The 18,012-nt window shown below is 37.1% G+C and overlaps 1 protein-coding gene across 5 annotated transcripts; it reads left to right on the forward strand.

Moving 5' to 3' along the window:
• Nucleotide 1: 1 nt before the first annotated feature.
• On the forward strand, nucleotides 2-16,921 carry MFAP3 (microfibril associated protein 3). 5 transcript variants are annotated; one of them, XM_053566511.1, is made up of 4 exons: nucleotides 20-56; nucleotides 730-920; nucleotides 11,305-11,765; nucleotides 14,703-16,921. In XM_053566511.1, the coding sequence occupies exons 3-4, from the start codon at nucleotides 11,471-11,473 to the stop codon at nucleotides 15,485-15,487; spliced, it is 1,080 nt and encodes a 359-aa protein (XP_053422486.1). In that variant the 5' UTR covers nucleotides 20-56; nucleotides 730-920; nucleotides 11,305-11,470; the 3' UTR covers nucleotides 15,488-16,921. The 5 variants fall into 5 exon arrangements, with proteins under 5 accessions (XP_053422485.1, XP_053422486.1, XP_053422488.1 ...); XM_053566513.1 differs by having other exon boundaries at nucleotides 29-56; nucleotides 771-920; XM_053566510.1 differs by lacking the exon at nucleotides 730-920 and having other exon boundaries at nucleotides 2-56.
• The last annotated feature ends 1,091 nt before the right edge of the window (nucleotides 16,922-18,012 follow it).

Consider the following 18,012-nt stretch of genomic DNA (forward strand, 5'->3'; position numbering starts at 1 on the left):
GAAAAAACTTCCGGGTCAAGCATCCTCTGGGGCCGGAGAAGCTCGGTGCCAGTTGGGTGAGTGAGGCCCCAGCTGGGGTCGTGGCGAGGGAGGTTAGGGGCTGCCGAGGGTGGGTCGTGGGAGGTAGAATGTCCGCGATCCTTTTGGAGCCCTGACCAGGTACAGGACTTTGCGGTCTTCAAGTATTTAGCGAGTGGCAAACACTTGCTGAGCACTACCGGGGCTCCAGGAACGTATCTGAATTAGCAGCCAAGGGGCCTGCTTTTCCGTAGCTGACGTTGTGGTGGGCGAAGCAGACCATAATCAAGTAAACAGGCAGCATCATCTAAGGTGGTAGTACGTGCTTTAAAGGAATTTGGACAGGATAATGTGGGAGAAAGAAATGAGGGAGTAATAAGCCTTAGGAAGATCTGGTATAGAGTATTCCAGGCAGAGGAGAAAGGCCATATTCCTTTCCTTAGGAAGACCTGGATTAAGAGTATTCCAGAGCAAGTGCAAAGGCCATATGTAGTGAGAACAAACTTAACAAGGTCAAGAAAAAGAAAAAAGGCCACCATGGTTGCAGCTAAAAAGGCAAGGTGAAAATAGAAGAGGGGAAGCCAGGGACTTAAGTACCAAATCTCTTAAGGATTGTGAGAGCCAGGGTAAGGATTTTTAAGTAGAACTCAGTGGAAAACGTTTGAAGGTTTCTACGTCAATGAGTAATATGCTCTGGTTTATGGCTTTAAGATTACCCAGAAAGATGTATCCCTTTTGTTGCCCTGGAGCAGTGGGAATGAGTGAAACCCAGAGCCAGAAAGGCAATAAACACAACGTACAGATTTGAAGAAATCCCAGAGAGGTGAAGGAACTTTGTCCTTTAAAACTCCAGGCTTTCCAACTCCATTTGATGCCATCAGAATTACCATCTTAATGCCCAGGTATAATAATTGTCACTTTCATAACTTTTCAGATATTTTTCTTTGCTATCAATAGTCATTCTTTAAATTTAGGTGTATTAATATCACCTGAGAACTTGTTAAAAATGTCTATTCCAAGAAACAAATTTTAAAAACCTATATAAAATGGATAGTTTTCTGTGATTTTCTTTTGTAGTAAGAATAAAATTTAAGGCTTAAGTATAAAATCTTGATAAATCAGTTAACTATTTTAATCTTATTTTTAATATGCTGCTGATAATAATCATAGCAGTACACTTTTGGTCTTAATCCTTTTATGATTTTAAGATTTATTGAAGATTGCAGAGTTTTTGTGGGTTATTGCTGTCAATATTTGCATTTTAGAAGTAGTTGTCAAAGAAATTATTCATTTTAAAAGATAGTAATAAACTCATAACATAAATAGCATTTCCAAAAGGATGTTTTCCAAACAAAAAATTATTGAGAACGGCATTGTTTTTCATTTTTATAAATCTCTTTAATGTCCAGCTTAATAGAAGACATCTAGATTCTCATATCTCTTGCATTCATTCATTACTATATCATTCTCATCATGTAGCCTGTAGAAAATCGCACCATATTGTGTGAGAATGAGAGTGAAAAAGGCAAACATCCTGGTATTAACGTGAAAATAGTTTTGGGAAAGTCTCAGAGACACCCATTAGTTCCTTCACCACACTTTGAGAATCACTGAACTACAATATTGTCATGACAATCGAGGAATGTGGGCTTTATTTGTAAACAGCAAAATTAAGCACATTAAAAATGTAGATGTCCAGTGTGGCTCCTGCCTCATATACCGGAGGTGACAGGTTCAAACTTGGCCTCAGCCAAAAACTGCAAAAAAAAAAAAAAATGTAGATGTCCAGACCTTCCCCCCAAAGATGCCCAGTCAGGAAGTCTGAGTAGAGCCAAGAAATCTGACTCTTTAACAAGCACCACAGATTAATTTGATGGAAAGTGGTCTAAAAGTTACAGTTTGAGAAAACCTGTTGTATAATTTGACCCGTTAAAATTCTTCACTTTAGAGTATTCTGCCTACTAAAACCAAAGTAGGCCTGTTTCTTTATCTTCAAATGTCTCCATTAACAGTTTCTTGAGTCCGACACTCTAGAAACTTAGTAAGAAGTTTGTAGTAGGCAACTTTCTGACTACCAAGTTGATGAAGTGTCTGGTTTTAGAATGTTATTCATAAGCTTACAGTCCTTTGAACAGATAGCAAGTATTCCTCATTGTGCTAGGGGACTGACAAAGCAAAAGAACCTCATCTGAAATTAAGAGGTTTGAGAGTTGAGAGAGCTTCCTGACTAAGGTGAAATAGAGTCGGATATTACAGAGAGGGTAGAATTTCCAGAGAAAGATATTAATGGGGATGGGGCAGAAAGTTTCAAGCAGAAGGAACAACTAGACCCAGAACTTCAATGTGAAAAGTTATTTAGAGAGAATAGGAAGTGAAACAAGCATAATTGAGGCTTTGTCCCATGTCAGGAAAGCTGGGAAGGTTTATAAGAAATAAGCAAAGAAAGGAGTGATAATTAGCTATAATTTCTCATTTGGCCTATATATAAAAAAAAAAAAGGAGTGATAACAATAATCAGCCTCCAAATGAGGAAACTAAGACCACTACATAGCTAATTAGTGATAGAGCTACAACTAAAACCAGACTTAACTTCTAAATCCATTCATTTCTTCAACAAGCAATTATTATACATGTAGGCACTTCTCATGACTTCAAGAATTCTTCTGTTCTTAGAGAATTGTGGATGCCATCCTGGAATTTTAAGCTTATCTAATGGGCAGTGGGAAAATCACCAACAGATGGGTTTATGGTTAGGACTAATTCTGAAAGAGGCAGTGTTTGGATATATCCAAAGGGTAGGATTGGAGGTAAGGATACCAATTTAGAAATTAGAAGGATAGTGTAGGACCCCAGTGAAATAAAAGGACTATGACTTAGGGACAATAGGACTTAATTGAAAAATAGCCAATTGGTAGAAGAATAACAGAAGCATGTGTTCATAATTTATACACATTAGTTATCTGATCCTCACAACTACCCCATGAGGTGGTTACTGTTAATAACCTTATTCAATAGATGTGAGAACTAAGGTTTGGTAAGCCCATGGGTTTACCCGGGGGTAGGATCAGGCAGTCTACCTCCAGAGCCTGTGCTCCTAACCACTAAGCCATGATAATCGTAGAATTTTGATGCTGCAAAACTGGAAAAACTGTGTGGCTATCAATCAAGCTATGCATATCCTGGGCAAGTAGATCTGTGGGTGAGAGTGAAGAGCTCTTTTTTTAGTTATACTGCATTTAAGATACTGAAGGATGTTTCAAACTAGAGGAAAAAATTAGGGGGGAATTATAAATCTAAGCCTATTTGGTGATTGTTTTTGTCATTTGCATCCAGTAGCTATTCAGCAAATGCTTATGGCAAAAGGACAAAAGTTGCACGTATAACTGAAATAATCCTGAGTTTAAAGCAAAGCTCCAATAAAGATAAATACAGAAATGTTTCTCAGTATGCCAGAAAATATGTTAAAGTTTGAGCTGAGGCTGACCAATGCCAGTGATGAGGTGTGTAATATCGCCAAGAAACTATTGGAAGCATAGAGCTAATTTAATTAGAACCTTTTAGGTAAATGGCCCTCAAAATAGTCATTTCTCTTTGCATATTGCTGACTTTTTTTATGTTGCATATCCCTATAATAATGCTTGAGTATAAGCAGAACAACTTTGTGTTTGTTCTTTGCAAAGGATAGAGTAATTCTAACAATCTGCTCTTCCTTTGCTTTTTCTCCCTCTTGCCAATGCAGAATGCCACTTTGTCAATTCCTGTGCAGGGTATAGGAACTCCTCCATTTTCCAAATGTGACAGTGCAGGCAGAGAAGAGTAGATGAACACATTTAATTGTGGAGAATGAAGCATTAATATCCCAATATAATTGGAGTGAAAAAAATACCATCTGGGCATCAGTGTTTTTCCCCCTTTGCATTATCTCAGAATTATTTCTGCAAACAGCAATTTCCTCAGCCAGCTTAATATTGAGCCACCAGAATGGAAATAAGCCATGTTACTTCCTTATTTACTTATGTTGAGAAATGGAACAGAATGGAAATATTTCTTCTCTCAGAAGTTGGCAGGAGCAGCAACAGGGCAATCTGTTAGGCATGACAGCTATAGGCTCTTTTCTTTCCCTTTAAAAAAAAAATATATAGTCAATATTCAGAATGGTTTTCTAGGGTAAAATCATCTACATTTATGATTATTCATGATCCAAGCAAAGCTTACTTTCTATATACATAAAAGATGAAAAAGAAGTTGGATTAAACTTAAGAATCACTCTTATCTGTTACATTCTTATTAATGGTGAGAGAAAGGTAATAAAAAATTCTACCAAGTAACTTTAGCCACAAGCATACTACAGCTGTTTGAACTGTTTACAGGAAAGTGCCACTTTGATTTTCCTTTTTTGAACTCTGTTCTTTGGCTTCAAATGTCAGCTGCCTCATTGAGAATTAGCAGGCATGGTATTATTACAGTAAGTCTCAAACTTACAAGTGAATTGCCTTTCTAAAATTCATAAATTTCTCTTTTCTCTTTTACATTCATGGCATAATTGTACTTCTCTTCAGTATTTTTCATACTGTCTTATATTTAATTATCTGTTTCTGCACCTGCCTTCAAGCTAGTTGTGAATTCCTGAGAGCCTGAGACTCTGTCTTAATGCACCTTAATACCCTTGCAGCCCCTACTACTTCATCTTGCACATGATGGGCCCTTGACTTAGCTGAGCTAAGTTAATAGGCTGGAATGAGGAGAACGATCATAGTTGATGCAGTTTGTGTTGCAGGTAGCAGAAACCATCAGAGCTGATTTAATTAAAAGGAGATTTGCTATAAGGAAATAAGTGGATCCCATCCCAAGGGTAATTTGCTCCCTCATTCTGTTTTCTGCTTCTGTCATTTTCTTTTTTTAGACTTGTTTGTTTTTATTTCTCCAGAAGAATTTATACTTCTTATTTTCAAGATGCCAACTTAAGATTAGGTCATGCAATTAATGTAAAGTGCCACCAGAGGTGATCAGCGTTTAGTATCGTGTGACCCTAAAAATTAGGTTTAGGACACAACATTTATCAGAAATAAAGCCAGCATGGTTTAAATTTTTAATTATTGAAAAGTATTTGATTAGTAAAGTCATTTAGTTGTTTAACATGGCTTACTCATTAACATACATTGAAATAAATTATAAATATTTAATCAATAATAATTATTTTTAAATCCAACCCATAAAGCAAGGTATGTTTCTATTAGCTGATCCAAGCAAGAAGAGTGTCACTTCTTTAAAATGTGGTGCTAGTTACCCTTTATCTATTTATAAACTAGACATTGTTAGTGCTTCAAAACAAAACACATTTAATTATTAACCAACTATCAATTACTGCCAAGGTTGGTCCAGCCTAAGTTTGAACCCTTTCTTTTTTTTTTTTTAATTTATTTATTTTTATTATTAAATCATAGCTGTGTACATTAGTGCAGTCAAGGGGTACAATGTACGAGTTTCATATACAATCTGAAATATTCTCATCAAACTGTTCAACACAGCCTTCATGGCATTTTCTTAGTTACTGTATGTAGGCATTTGTATTCTGCATTTAGTAAGTTTCGCCTGTACCCATTCCAAGATGCACCGTAGATGAGGCCCCACCCATTACCCTCCCTCCACCAATACTTCCCCCCCTTCCCCTTCCTTGGTCCTTTCCTCATAGTCTTGTGCTATAGTTGGGTTATAGCCTTCATGTAAAAGCTATAATTTAGCTTCATAGTAGAGCTGAGTACATTGGATACTTTTTCTTCCATTCCTGAGATACTTTGCTAAGAAGAATATGTTCCAGCTCCATCCATGTAAACATGAAAGAGGTAAAGTCTCCATCTTTCTTTAAGGCTGCATAATATTCCATGGTATACATGTACCACAATTTGCTAGTCCATTCGTGGGTCAATGGACACTTAGGCTTCTTCCATGGTGTCATTTTCTTGAATAGGAGCAAGAAACTATTCAACAACCTCTTATCCACAAGTGGGCTGTATCTCTTAGTAGCTCGGATCAGAAATCCTTTGTGTTCACAATATCCAGGGTCTGAGTATGAAGTATCCAATATTGCCTGGACATATAAGGCAGTTCTCTCCTGGCATGAAGTCATGTGCCAGACTACTTTTGCCATCTTTGGTCTACAAGCAGTTTAAGGGTGCTCATAGTATTTTTCTCAACCATGTCTCGTAGGTTTCTCTAAACCAGTAGAGACAAATGGCTGTGTCTGTACAGAGCAGGAGCTGTGGATTTTGGCCATATGGGCAGTTTGCTTGCCACAGTCCAGTGCATGACAAGGAGAATAGTTAGAGATGGATGGTGAGCCACAGCCACAGTTCAGTCACTTGTGAACTTAGTCTGTTTTTCTCCTACCTAATCATTTCCCCATTGGCTACATTGTTTGCATGTTCAGATTTTGTTTTAATTGTTTTAATTTTGAATAAAATTGAATAAAGATATTTATTTTAAAAAACACACACAGTCATATTGGAGCCATATGGTAGAATTCTGTCAGGAGCCAGAGCAGCATGTCTCAGTCTCTCCTCTCCCCTGCTTCTCTTCCTCTTCCCTTCTCTCTCCTTTCTTCCTGCTCTTTCTTTATCCCGCTTGTGCTTTCTCATAGCTGCTTCTTATCTGTGGCCCAAACCTGACTGCCTAAGCCCCCATGTGCCTTCTCTTCCTCAAATGGCTCTATCCCACAAGTGTCTCAGTTCCAAATTCCATGATTTAAGATTCTGAGTAGCTTCGTCAGCCAATGTATTGACTTCCTCCTAGGCTCAAAAAGATAAAGACAGGGCTGAGTAGATCACCACAGTGGTTCTATACCACAGACTCAGGACACAAAAAAACAATGTGATAGATCATGGTTGGGATCCAAGCTCAGTTATACTGGCTGTTTGATCTGCATTATTATAAAATACTTATTTGCAATGAGAAAAAATGTGAAATTTTAAAGATTAAAATGGCATAATGGTGCCCCCCTTTAAGATTTTTAAATGGTTGTGTAGTGTTCTAAGTTAAGGTGTTTTATAATGGTTTAACTATCAGGTATATAGTTTAGCACAGTATCTAAAAGAACCATCAACAATAATAATTACTTGAGCTTATTCAGTGTTTACTTTTGCCAGACTGTGTCTCTGGCACCAGGGCCTATACTTTGAACCTCTCTGCTACTCTTCCTTTATCAGAGACCTTCAATTATGCTGATAAAGAGTGATCTAAATCCAGAATGGAGTGTGAGTGATTAGTTCTCTTTTATGGGAAGTATGCAGTCTGGAGCACCATTAGGCAGGGTTCTTGTAGAGGAAATGAGGGATTATATTAGTGGTCCTTGGAACCCAGTCCATGGACCCACTGCCTCAGAATCACCCAGGGAGCTAATTAAAAGCCATAAATTCCAAGACCCAAAACCGTTCTTACTAGGTCTGGGTTGGAACCAAGAATCTATATTTTAACAAGCTCTCTAGGTGATTGTGAGATTCAACTTGGTTTGGAAATTCTGGACTTGATAATCTTTTATTCTTACAGTATTTTCTAATACAAAATGGTAAATGAAGACTTCAGGCATTGGAAGTCATGAATTCCTTTAGATACATACGTTTCAGATCTTTTGAGATTATTAGCATTGTCTGGTTTTATCTCATAGAATGTAATAGGTGCTAATAAATGTATGTCAATTTGAATAATTATGATCCTTGTTATTTAACATTCAGTTTATAAAGACCCATGACATAATTTATCAAATTAATCTTTGTCAATAAATTATTTATTGATCATGTGCCAGTTGTAACATATAGCAATAAAAAATATAGTCCCTGTGCTTGAGGGGCTCATAGGTGAGCTGTGGTAGACTGCATAGCAGTGTAGAGCAGCATATACCACAGCCAAATGAGTAGTATAGGCTGCAGGGGGTCAGGGTGAAGCTACCCTGTATTTAGGTATCCTCTGGATCTCTGGGAGGAAGAACCAGACCTTGAAAAGAGGCTTAGGAAGCGGGAAGAAGTTCCATGTAGCAGTATGGAACTACACCAAACCTTGTGTTTGTAAAGACACCGTTTGCTCTGCAGCCCTCTGTGTGGAAGCTGTTCATCCTCTCAAATCTCCTGAATCTCAGTAATTGTCCTGCTCCTTGGGAACATGACCATCCCCACAGCAGATCTATCCCACTCCTGAGCTCTGTTCTTTGACCTCTTCATCTTACACTTCACTAACTTCACCCTCTACAATTCCCAGAGTCCATCTCTAATTTCTCCACTGGCCCAGTGGATTCCATCCAGAATCAGGAATCAAACCCAGCATTCTCTGACTACCACATCTCATTACCACAACTTACAGTTCCTTTTTCTCGAATGCCTCTTGAGCAGTGACTCTTCTGCTTTTTCACTGTCTTCTGGCCCTCTACCTGGAGCATTTCCCTTCTAGTTTTGATTTCTGTTTATCCTTCAGGTCCTGCTGCATACCTCACTTTCTCAAGGAGGCTTTCTGCAACAAGGTTAGCTAGCCGTGGGTGAGTCTTCTTGTAGCATCCTGTATTTTCCCTGGGATAGCACTGGGCATTTGGTATGTTCTTAGTTAATGTCTATAGCCTCTGCCAGATAGCTGCATGAAGGCAGAGACAGGCGGTGTCCATAGCTCAGTGGGTAGGGCGCTGGTCACGTACACCCCAGCTGGCGGGTTCCAACCCAGCCCAGGCCTGCTGAAACAACAATGACAACTGCAACCAAAAAAATAGCCAGATGTTGTGGCAGGCTCCTATAGTCCCAGCTACTTGGGAAGCTGAGGCAAGAGAATAGCTTAAGCCCAAGAGTTGGAGGTTGCTGTAAGCTGTGACACCATGGCACTCTACTGAGGGCGACATACTGAGACTCTGTCTCAAAAAAAAAAAAAAAATGAAAGCAGAGACAGTGTCTGTAGAACTATAGGTTGGCACATAGCAGGTGCTCAATAGATGCTGTTGAATATGAAAATGTATACTTCTTGTCTAAAGCTTAGTGGTGGGGAAGGATGAGAAGGAGGTGACAGGATAAGAAACAAGGCTATGTTAGAATAAACCAGGGTCAATAGCCGGGCGTTGTGGCGGGCGCCTGTAGTCCCAGCTACTCGGGAGGCTGAGGCAGGAGAATCGCCTAAGTCCAGGAGTTGGAGGTTGCTGTGAGCTGTGTGACACCACGGCACTCTACTGAGGGCAATAAAGTGAAACTCTGTCTCTACAAAAAAAAAAAAAGAATAAACCAGGGTCGCAAGGGGCTTTTTGTTTTGCTTTCCTTTCATAAAAAAGCAAGCCTCTATCTCAGAGCCTTAAGCAGTTGGCAGTATCTCTCCAAATTAACAAAACTGCTTTGTTTTCATTGTGTTTATGTTTACAGTTACATTTATCCACAGAAATGATACAGAGTTTTAAAATAAATGTATGAAAATAAAATAATGAGTTGACTTAAAGGAAAACCATAAATGATAATAATTTGACATATGAATATAGAAAAAAATTCATGACAGCAGAAGGAATGAATAAAGTTTAGAAAATGCTGAGTTGGATGAAGCCACAGAAACTCCTTATCAAAGACCTGGGGGAAACCTGGAACATTTTTTTCAATACACTCATAGCTTATTGCCATTCAGACTCACTAGTCTAAAATAAAGGACAAAATCATATCTACTAATTGTTGTGTATCTTGTAGTGAAACTTGGAAGCTTACAAGTCAAGCCCCTAATATAATGCCTGACTTCTGGCAGTTATTCACTAAATGTTATTTCCATTGTTTCCACACATCACTCTCTCCTGAAAAAGACCAACTTCTAATCTGGATTCTACTACTAACTTCTCGCATAATTGTTTAGGAGTAAGTCACTATGAAGTGACTAGATTAGATTAAATCATTTCTAAAGTCCTCATAAGTGCCCATGTCTTTGTTTCCTTTAGTGTTACTTCAGTGGAGTTTTATGAAGAAATGGAAATATACACATGTTCAATCTATCATATATAGCCCAAATATGAATTTTTTTGGTTTTACTCTAAATAGTCCATCCTTGAATTTTAAAGATTTAGAAAATTATTTATTTTCACTATTCAACCATCCTTTCAAGGTCTAATGAAAATTAAATGACATTTACATCTTATTGTAATTCAGACTTTGAGAAGTTTAATGACAAAATATCATGATTCATTGCTTTTTATGTTCTGTAATCATGCTGCCTTCATTTAAGTATAAAGGAGAGTAAATGTCATTTCCAAAAGTAATCATCTTGGGCCTTTACAAGAAATAAAGGTAGGTGTTTCATTTACTATTTATTGATGTAGATTGAAATTTTTCTTTGAGGAAAGAGGGAATCAGATTACCAGGAAGATGATCAGAAACACACAGCTCCTTAGATTGGGATGTTACTTTGCTTTTTATTCATGATCTTTTCCTGAGTTTTTTTTTTTAATTTGTCTAACAGTCTTTCCCTCTAGTTTTTATATTTGCATTTCTATCATCTAGACATTTAAGACGTTAATTCTTCTCTTAGCTATTTTACATACTTTAAGCTAGAAATTTGGTCTGCTTACAAACTGTTAAATATACTGTATTTTGTCTCTTGATATTGAAGAGAATATTAAAGGAAAATTCTTTTGTCTGACATACTTGCCCAAGAGGGAAGGTCTGTAATCTCAGAAGTCAATAATTCTATTTATGTATCTGTAGTAAGTGCAGTTTTCTTCCTAATATTAAGACAAAACTACCTTAAGCATCCCTGCATTATTTATATATCTGTGTACTTGAATTACTCAAATTTTGAGCTCCTTGGTTATGGTTATGATGTACTAGCTGATTTACATTATTGATAAAACAACAGATGGTAATGGTGCAGGTTGAAATAAAAGATCATTAAGCTAAATATTTTAGCCTTCATTGGCTCCCTGTTGCATAGAATTTGTCAGAGTGAAATGGAATCATAGCATTTCAGAACTGGAAGAATCCTTAGAGATTATCTCATCCAGTCTCTCATTTGACAGATGAGAAAACAGAAGCCCAGAGAGAATGCTACTTGCCAAGGTTATACAGCGAGTCAGTAGCGAAGCTAAGACCAGAATCTAGGTCGGCCGTTTCCCAATTCAGTGCTTTTTCTGCTGTCTCTATGTGAAATTTTTAGGTGGTATTTTATTTATTTATTCCCTGATGTCAGTACCAGTTATTCTAATCATTGTCACATCTCTTCATTTCTGGAACATACAGAGTTTCACTCCATTATGAGTCTCAACTGGTTGAACTTTTATGTCTGACTTTCTTTTAGGTTGGTTTCTACTTGCATCTTTTAACCTTGAAGACAACAAAATACACTTGGATCTATCGCTTTTTTGGAAAATTTCTCTACTAAGCAATAAATTACCCACTGTATTCTTATAGTATAGAAGGTTTTGAGTTCTCCAAATCTAAACAAGATTTCCTTCTATTTCCCCATGAAGCCACATTGTTGCTTATTCACTTTAGTGGTGAGTGTTACTGTGCCAACTGCTTTTGTTTTGGAAGATGCAGACTTCAACCAAATGGCCCCACGGAGAGAAAATCACAGTTCTTACAATGTATCATTTCCCCCAAGCTTTGAACTCTCACCAAGTTCCCACTCAGGTGATGATGTCATCATAGCCAAAGAGGGAAGTAGTGTTTCAATGGAGTGTCTTCTCACAGCTGGTCACTATGAAGATGTCCATTGGTACAACTCAAAAGGACAGCAACTGGATGGCAGAGGCAGAGGTAACTGGTCAAGGTGTAATGAATCAAGGTTACTCATTTCCTATTCTATCTTCTTGGTTTTTAAGATATATAAGAAATCTCAAAGATAAGGTGGCAGGGTGAATGGTTTAAAACATCTGAAAGCCTAGAGTATTAGACCTATCAGAAAAAAAACATTTTATTATATGTTTTTTATCTAATTATTTAACAAGAAGAAAAAAATTTTGACATTTCTAGAAATTTTAAAAGTGTTTATATGAGCTGTTTTCTTTCCTCCTGATGAGTTGGTTCCTTTCTCTCCTTAAGGTAGACTAAATAAGGGCTGTTTCATACAGCTGTGCAGGTAGTCCACTGCACAAGTCCAGGGGCACCATTCGCCAAGACTGCTATTGAATAGTACAATGTGGTGGCCCTGTGTGAATACATCTAGAAGGCCTTGGCTAGACTTAAGAAAATTTGTTATGAATAAAATTTGTTTTGTTCTGAAATGAGTTTACTATAAACATTAGAGGAAATCCACAGCATTGTAAAAAATGAGTATAAATCTGCACATAAAACTTTGATGTCTGAGAATTAAAAGGGTATTTTAGAACTCTGTAAGCATTTAAGTTCATTTTTTCTATTCTATACGTTAAAATCATATGAAAAAAGGAAAGTTTCTCTTGCACTTATTTTTTGCTTTTCAGTCTTAAAAATTATAGAGATACAGCGATAATGTGACCAAGACCTACTTTCTGACAGATTTTTGTTTAATTTTTGTTGTATTTGTGGACCTATGAATCCATCTTAATCCAGGGTACAGTTTCTTCAACCAGTGTTGTATTATAGAGATCTTTTTGATGAGTTCTTGAGTTAAAATGTACATCAAAAAGAAATCACTATGAAAAGCCAAAGCACTGTAGATTACATTCTGAGATCCTCACAAACTACTTTCAGGAAAGACTATCTTATCTTTTTTTGCTAGATAGTGTAACCTCTTGAAATATAAAGGATATGGTTGTTCATATTAGAGTGGAAAATAGAAAATTACACAGGTGTTACTTTCTTCAGAATTACATGCTAAATGTCTTAACTTCTGCAGAGTGAGTAACTGGTCACCCAGGGATTAAAGAATTCTAGTTATGAAAAAGAACAGAGTATTTTTAATTAGCTTGTTAAAAATACAAACCTGTTGAATCAGAATCTTCAGAGTGGTACCTGTGGTGTGTATTTTCAACATGATTTGGGCTTTCTTACTTGAACCCACAGAAGTAAATTCCTCTGACTTTTATAGGATATACTGACCAAACACATCTGAGATTTGAATTAGTTAGTCCATGCAATCATACGGACTAACAGTATAAACAAGGCCTTATGTTAGGATAAGACCAGCCTAGTGGAATGGCAGTTTTATTTTCCCATTTTCCCTTTGCTTTAAAACCCGCTAACATCTATCATTGATGCTTTCAGCAGCAGCTCTGGAAAATTGTATTAAATTTTATGAATCTCAAGTGAGAAGAGTTTGAAGAGCATGTCAGTCTAGTATAAGGTTCATAAATCTTGAGCTATTATCAGCAAGTGAGCTAGAGGGTTTAGATTTTGATTGTAGGGCAGTGGTTGATGAATGGAGTCTGTTCATCATAGCTTGGTTTCAAAGGATATCCTTTTCATAGCTTTAAGTTGTGGAAGAGAAGCTTAGGGTATAATGGCTATATTCATAACTACATATTTTCCTCTTCTTTTTGCACTAGGGAAGTGATGGCTCTTAAAAATAAATGTAGCTATAGAAGTTTTGATGATAAAAAATGGGCACAGTCTACAATTCTCACCAATTTATATGCTACTAAAATAATCCAGAACCATAGAATCTCAGGGATGAAAGAGATTTTGAAAATTTGGCATTTAGGTGATACTTAACAAGTAGTAACTTGTTAAGTATCCTCTCCTAGGATACCTCCCCTAGTCATTAGAATATACACCCACACCCCAGGTTAGCCCATCCATCCCATCTTCAGATGGCTCCCTAGTTAAAGCACAGAGTGCTCTGGGAATTTACCACAAAGGTAAGAATTATGTAGGCAGAGCCAAGTTATTGAAGAATGTTGAATCAAGGTGAGCAGTCAATCTTCTTTTCTTTTCATACACTTATATGTAGTGTACTCCTACATACTTGTTTCCTGAATCAAGATAACCTTTGCATATGAAAGAGAGGTAGCATGTTTTAGGTTCAAAATAAGCATAGCCATCTTAAGGACAACTCTATTCTCTTTGCCAAGCTGTTTATTTATCCTAACTTGTGAGATGTATCTTTTGGCTTATGCTTCAGTTACTGTGGTCAGGAAATCAAGATACCATCATCAACTAACCTGTCCTAACAAAACAAATTAATAAGTGCAAGTCATATGAGATTAGCCAATTAATAATTGAACAAATGCACGCATTTAGTGGGTTTTTAAAAAAAAAATTTTTTTTCTTGCTGTATGTAAATTCACTATGGAAAGTGAGCAAACACAGTTGAAGGAAGAAAATGGAAATTATAACAAGTTAAAATACCATTATTTTAAACCATTGCTATATGTTTCTGAGACATTTTTCTAGTATATGAAAATGTATAGGAAGAGATTGTGATGTAGACATACATACATATATAAACTTTCTTTTAAGATTAGTCATTTAGCATTATATAGACATACCTTTCTCATGGAAAGGCTTTTTATGCCTAGCAGTAAAAAGGAGGCTGTGGTAATTATTAACATCAGGAGAGAAGATCTTTATTTCCTTTTTAAGTTCCAGGCCAATTAAATTCTGACCCTTTGTAACAATCTAGACTTTTTCACATGATTGAAACAAACAGTAGAATCTAACACAGGAGTTAAGGTACTCTTATGAAAAGGTAGAATATTGACAAGGCATCTGGCATATTTATTAATAATATTCTTTATGCTATAATGTCTTTTTTTGTTTCTATTGGATTATCAGGTGGAAAATGGTTGGTTTCTGATAACTTCCTAAACATCACCAGCGTAGCCTTTGATGACCGTGGGCTCTATACGTGTTTCGTCACCTCTCCAACTCATGCCTCCTACTCTGTCACCCTACGTGTTATCTTCACCTCGGGAGACATGAGTGTCTATTACATGATTGTTTGCCTGATTGCCTTTACAATCACTCTTATCTTGAATGTCACACGGCTGTGCATGATGAGCAGCCATCTTCGCAAGACCGAGAAGGCCATCAATGAATTCTTTAGAACCGAAGGGGCTGAGAAACTTCAGAAGGCCTTTGAGATTGCAAAACGAATCCCCATCATCACCTCAGCCAAAACTCTAGAGCTCGCCAAAGTTACACAGTTTAAGACCATGGAGTTTGCACGTTACATTGAAGAACTGGCAAGAAGTGTTCCTCTTCCACCCCTTATTCTGAACTGCCGAGCCTTTGTAGAGGAAATGTTTGAGGCCGTGCGAGTAGATGACCCTGATGACATGGGAGAAAGAATTAAAGAGAGACCTGCCTTGAATGCTCAAAGCGGCATATTTGTCATTAACCCAGAGATGGGGCGGAGTAATTCACCAGGAGGAGATTCAGATGATGGCTCTCTGAATGAACAAGGCCAGGAGATAGCAGTTCAGGTTTCTGTCCATCTTCAGTCAGAGACAAAAAGTATTGATACAGATTCTCAAGACAGCAGTCATTTCAGCCCACCTGATGATATAGGATCTGCTGAATCTAACAAAGATGGGGCATATGAAAACTCTCAGCTATAGGCTATCTCAATACCTACAAAAACAGCTATCAGATAAAGAATTGTTTCTTGAAAAAAAGCAACATTTTTACCAAAAGATAACTTGGGTTAATATTAAGCACATCAGAACATGAATTGCCAAAACCTTTGTAAAAATTCGGTGGTTTTCCTATCTGCTTTTTCTTAGTCATATTCCTTCACCTTGATTAAAGCATGTTAAGATTTAAAGGAATCTAAGAGAGAAACATGATGGGAAAAGTACTGAACTAAGAATCCCATGGTTCCTGGTCACAGATCGTTCAGGTGTTAGGTCTGACACTTATCTTGAGGCTTCAGTTTTCCCATGAGTAAGATAGGGGATTTGTATTAGATGAGATCTGAAGTTGTTTCTAGTCCTATAGCTTACCCATCACCTTTAAACCACTGAAATCTTCAGCACATCTCCAAGTAAACCTTTCCCTAGACTTTTAGTCCCTCTTTTTGGAGAGAATCAAGCTTAGAATTTATTCAGTGATACAGGTTTATACATCATTGTCATAATGCTCAAAGGTATAAGAGTTTTTCAGATGTTTTGCCTTGTGGAAGGTACAGCGATATGTGCTAGGTTGAATCTCTTCAGTGTCTATGTTGTTATAGTGATACAGAGGCACAGATATCAGAGGGCTAACTGCTATTTTATAAACTACTTTCCATGAGTAAATTGGTCCTTCTTGGGATATATCATATCTTTTCAACTTACTGCAGTGTTTTTCAAACTTTTTTATCTCATGGCACACTGGAACCTATACTTAAACTTCCACAACACACTTAAATTATGTTGACCAAAAAAAAAGTATAAAAGAATATGTTCACTATGCTTTGAACTTCTTTCAAAAATAATTTAGTTAATGATCTGTAAAATTTTCATGACACATCAAGACACCATTGTGCCACAGCACACCATTTGAAAATCACTGACTTACTGAGATGTTATTTAGTTCATTGAGGCTGGCAGTGATTTCCCAACTTATCCCCTGAAGTGAGTAATTTGTTGCCTTTGGTGTGTTTAGAATAAGAACAATATCAGATCATCTATCTCTGACAAATCATGGATTTTGATATATCTGTTAATAGACTTTCTCAGGTGTTCCCTTTTTAAAAGTACTGGACTCTACAAGTAGATTCTATATTTAGGAAAGCATTCTAGGATAAAACCCAGAGCTTTAGTTCTCTTTAGACCTCTGTCAACTCTGTTAAATCTCTGTGGTCTTAAATATGGTGCTAAAGGTTGCATGCCTCCTAATCTTGTTTGTTTTGTTTATATTTTGTCAAGGTTTTTTTTTGTTTGTTTTTGTGTATTTCAGATACATAATTCTAAACTAGGGCTAATTTTGTGGTCTTTCTGAGAAGCTCTTTCCTGAAATAAGATTAGGTAATTATGAGGGTATGGTAGTTACTGTATTAAAACACACACACACACACACACACACACACACTGCTGCCATCACGATCCCCCTGTGATGTAGACATGAAGAAGGAGGAAAATGATGGAAGATGCCATGTGATTCAACTGTGTATAATAAACACTTCAGATGGCATTTCTTGCCTGAGATCTAATATAATGGAATTGTAAATACTCATCAGAACATTTTTTTTTCAGCTACAGAAAGCTTGGTGCCATACAATTTTAAGAACTTGGCAATGGAGCTCCATTTGGGACTTTAAATTTCTTCATTTGACCTCTGATTATTGAAGCATTACTTGAACTAGAGGCTCTTGAAGGAAATGTTCAGGGGAGGTTTTATTGGCAATTTAAGGTTTCAAACAGGAAGACAACAGATTCAAAGTGCGACCAGATGGAACTCAGAACTCTCTTTGTCCAGGCTTATTGGAAGTAATATGTCTTCTCTGGATAGCACGAATGAATTAATGTGCAGTTTTATCAGATGGTATTATGGATAAAAATGATAATGCTGCCTTTTCTGTCTCTCAGGCCGTTCCCATGGAAATCTCCAGAGCCAACAAAGCTAACCAATCATTTAGCCAAAGCTTGCCTTGGCTCATAGACTGCTATTTCTTTAAGGAAAACTGTTTTCGTATATTTGGCTATGAGAGCAAGGGCTCTTGAACATATCCTAGATTATGGAACACTATTTCCCTTCTCACAGTATTTCTCTTAAAAAAGTAAAAGAATGGTTAAATTCTTTGTCTGGAGTCAGTCTTCTAAACATCTCTCAGATTTTCAAATGGTATCTTTAATCCTGTTCTAACATACTGGGTTTGGGATCTTCTCTTAGAATGTAGCTTGTCACATCAAAGAGGATGGTTTTACCCTACTTGTTCTCATAAGAAATATTAGTGTTTGGAACCCAGTGGTAGACATGTTTAATGAAACAGAACTTTGGGAAAATTTAGGAATTTTTTTTTTTTTTTTTTGAGACAGTCTCACTTTGTCACCCTTGGTGGAGCGCTGTGGTGTCATCGCTCACAGCAATCTCCAACTCTTGGGCTCAAGTCATTCTCTGGCCTCAGCCTCCCAAGTAGCTGGGACTACAGGTGCCCTCAAAC

Source organism: Nycticebus coucang, chromosome 17, assembly GCF_027406575.1.
Source record: "Nycticebus coucang isolate mNycCou1 chromosome 17, mNycCou1.pri, whole genome shotgun sequence".
Taxonomy (NCBI): Eukaryota; Metazoa; Chordata; class Mammalia; order Primates; family Lorisidae; genus Nycticebus; species Nycticebus coucang.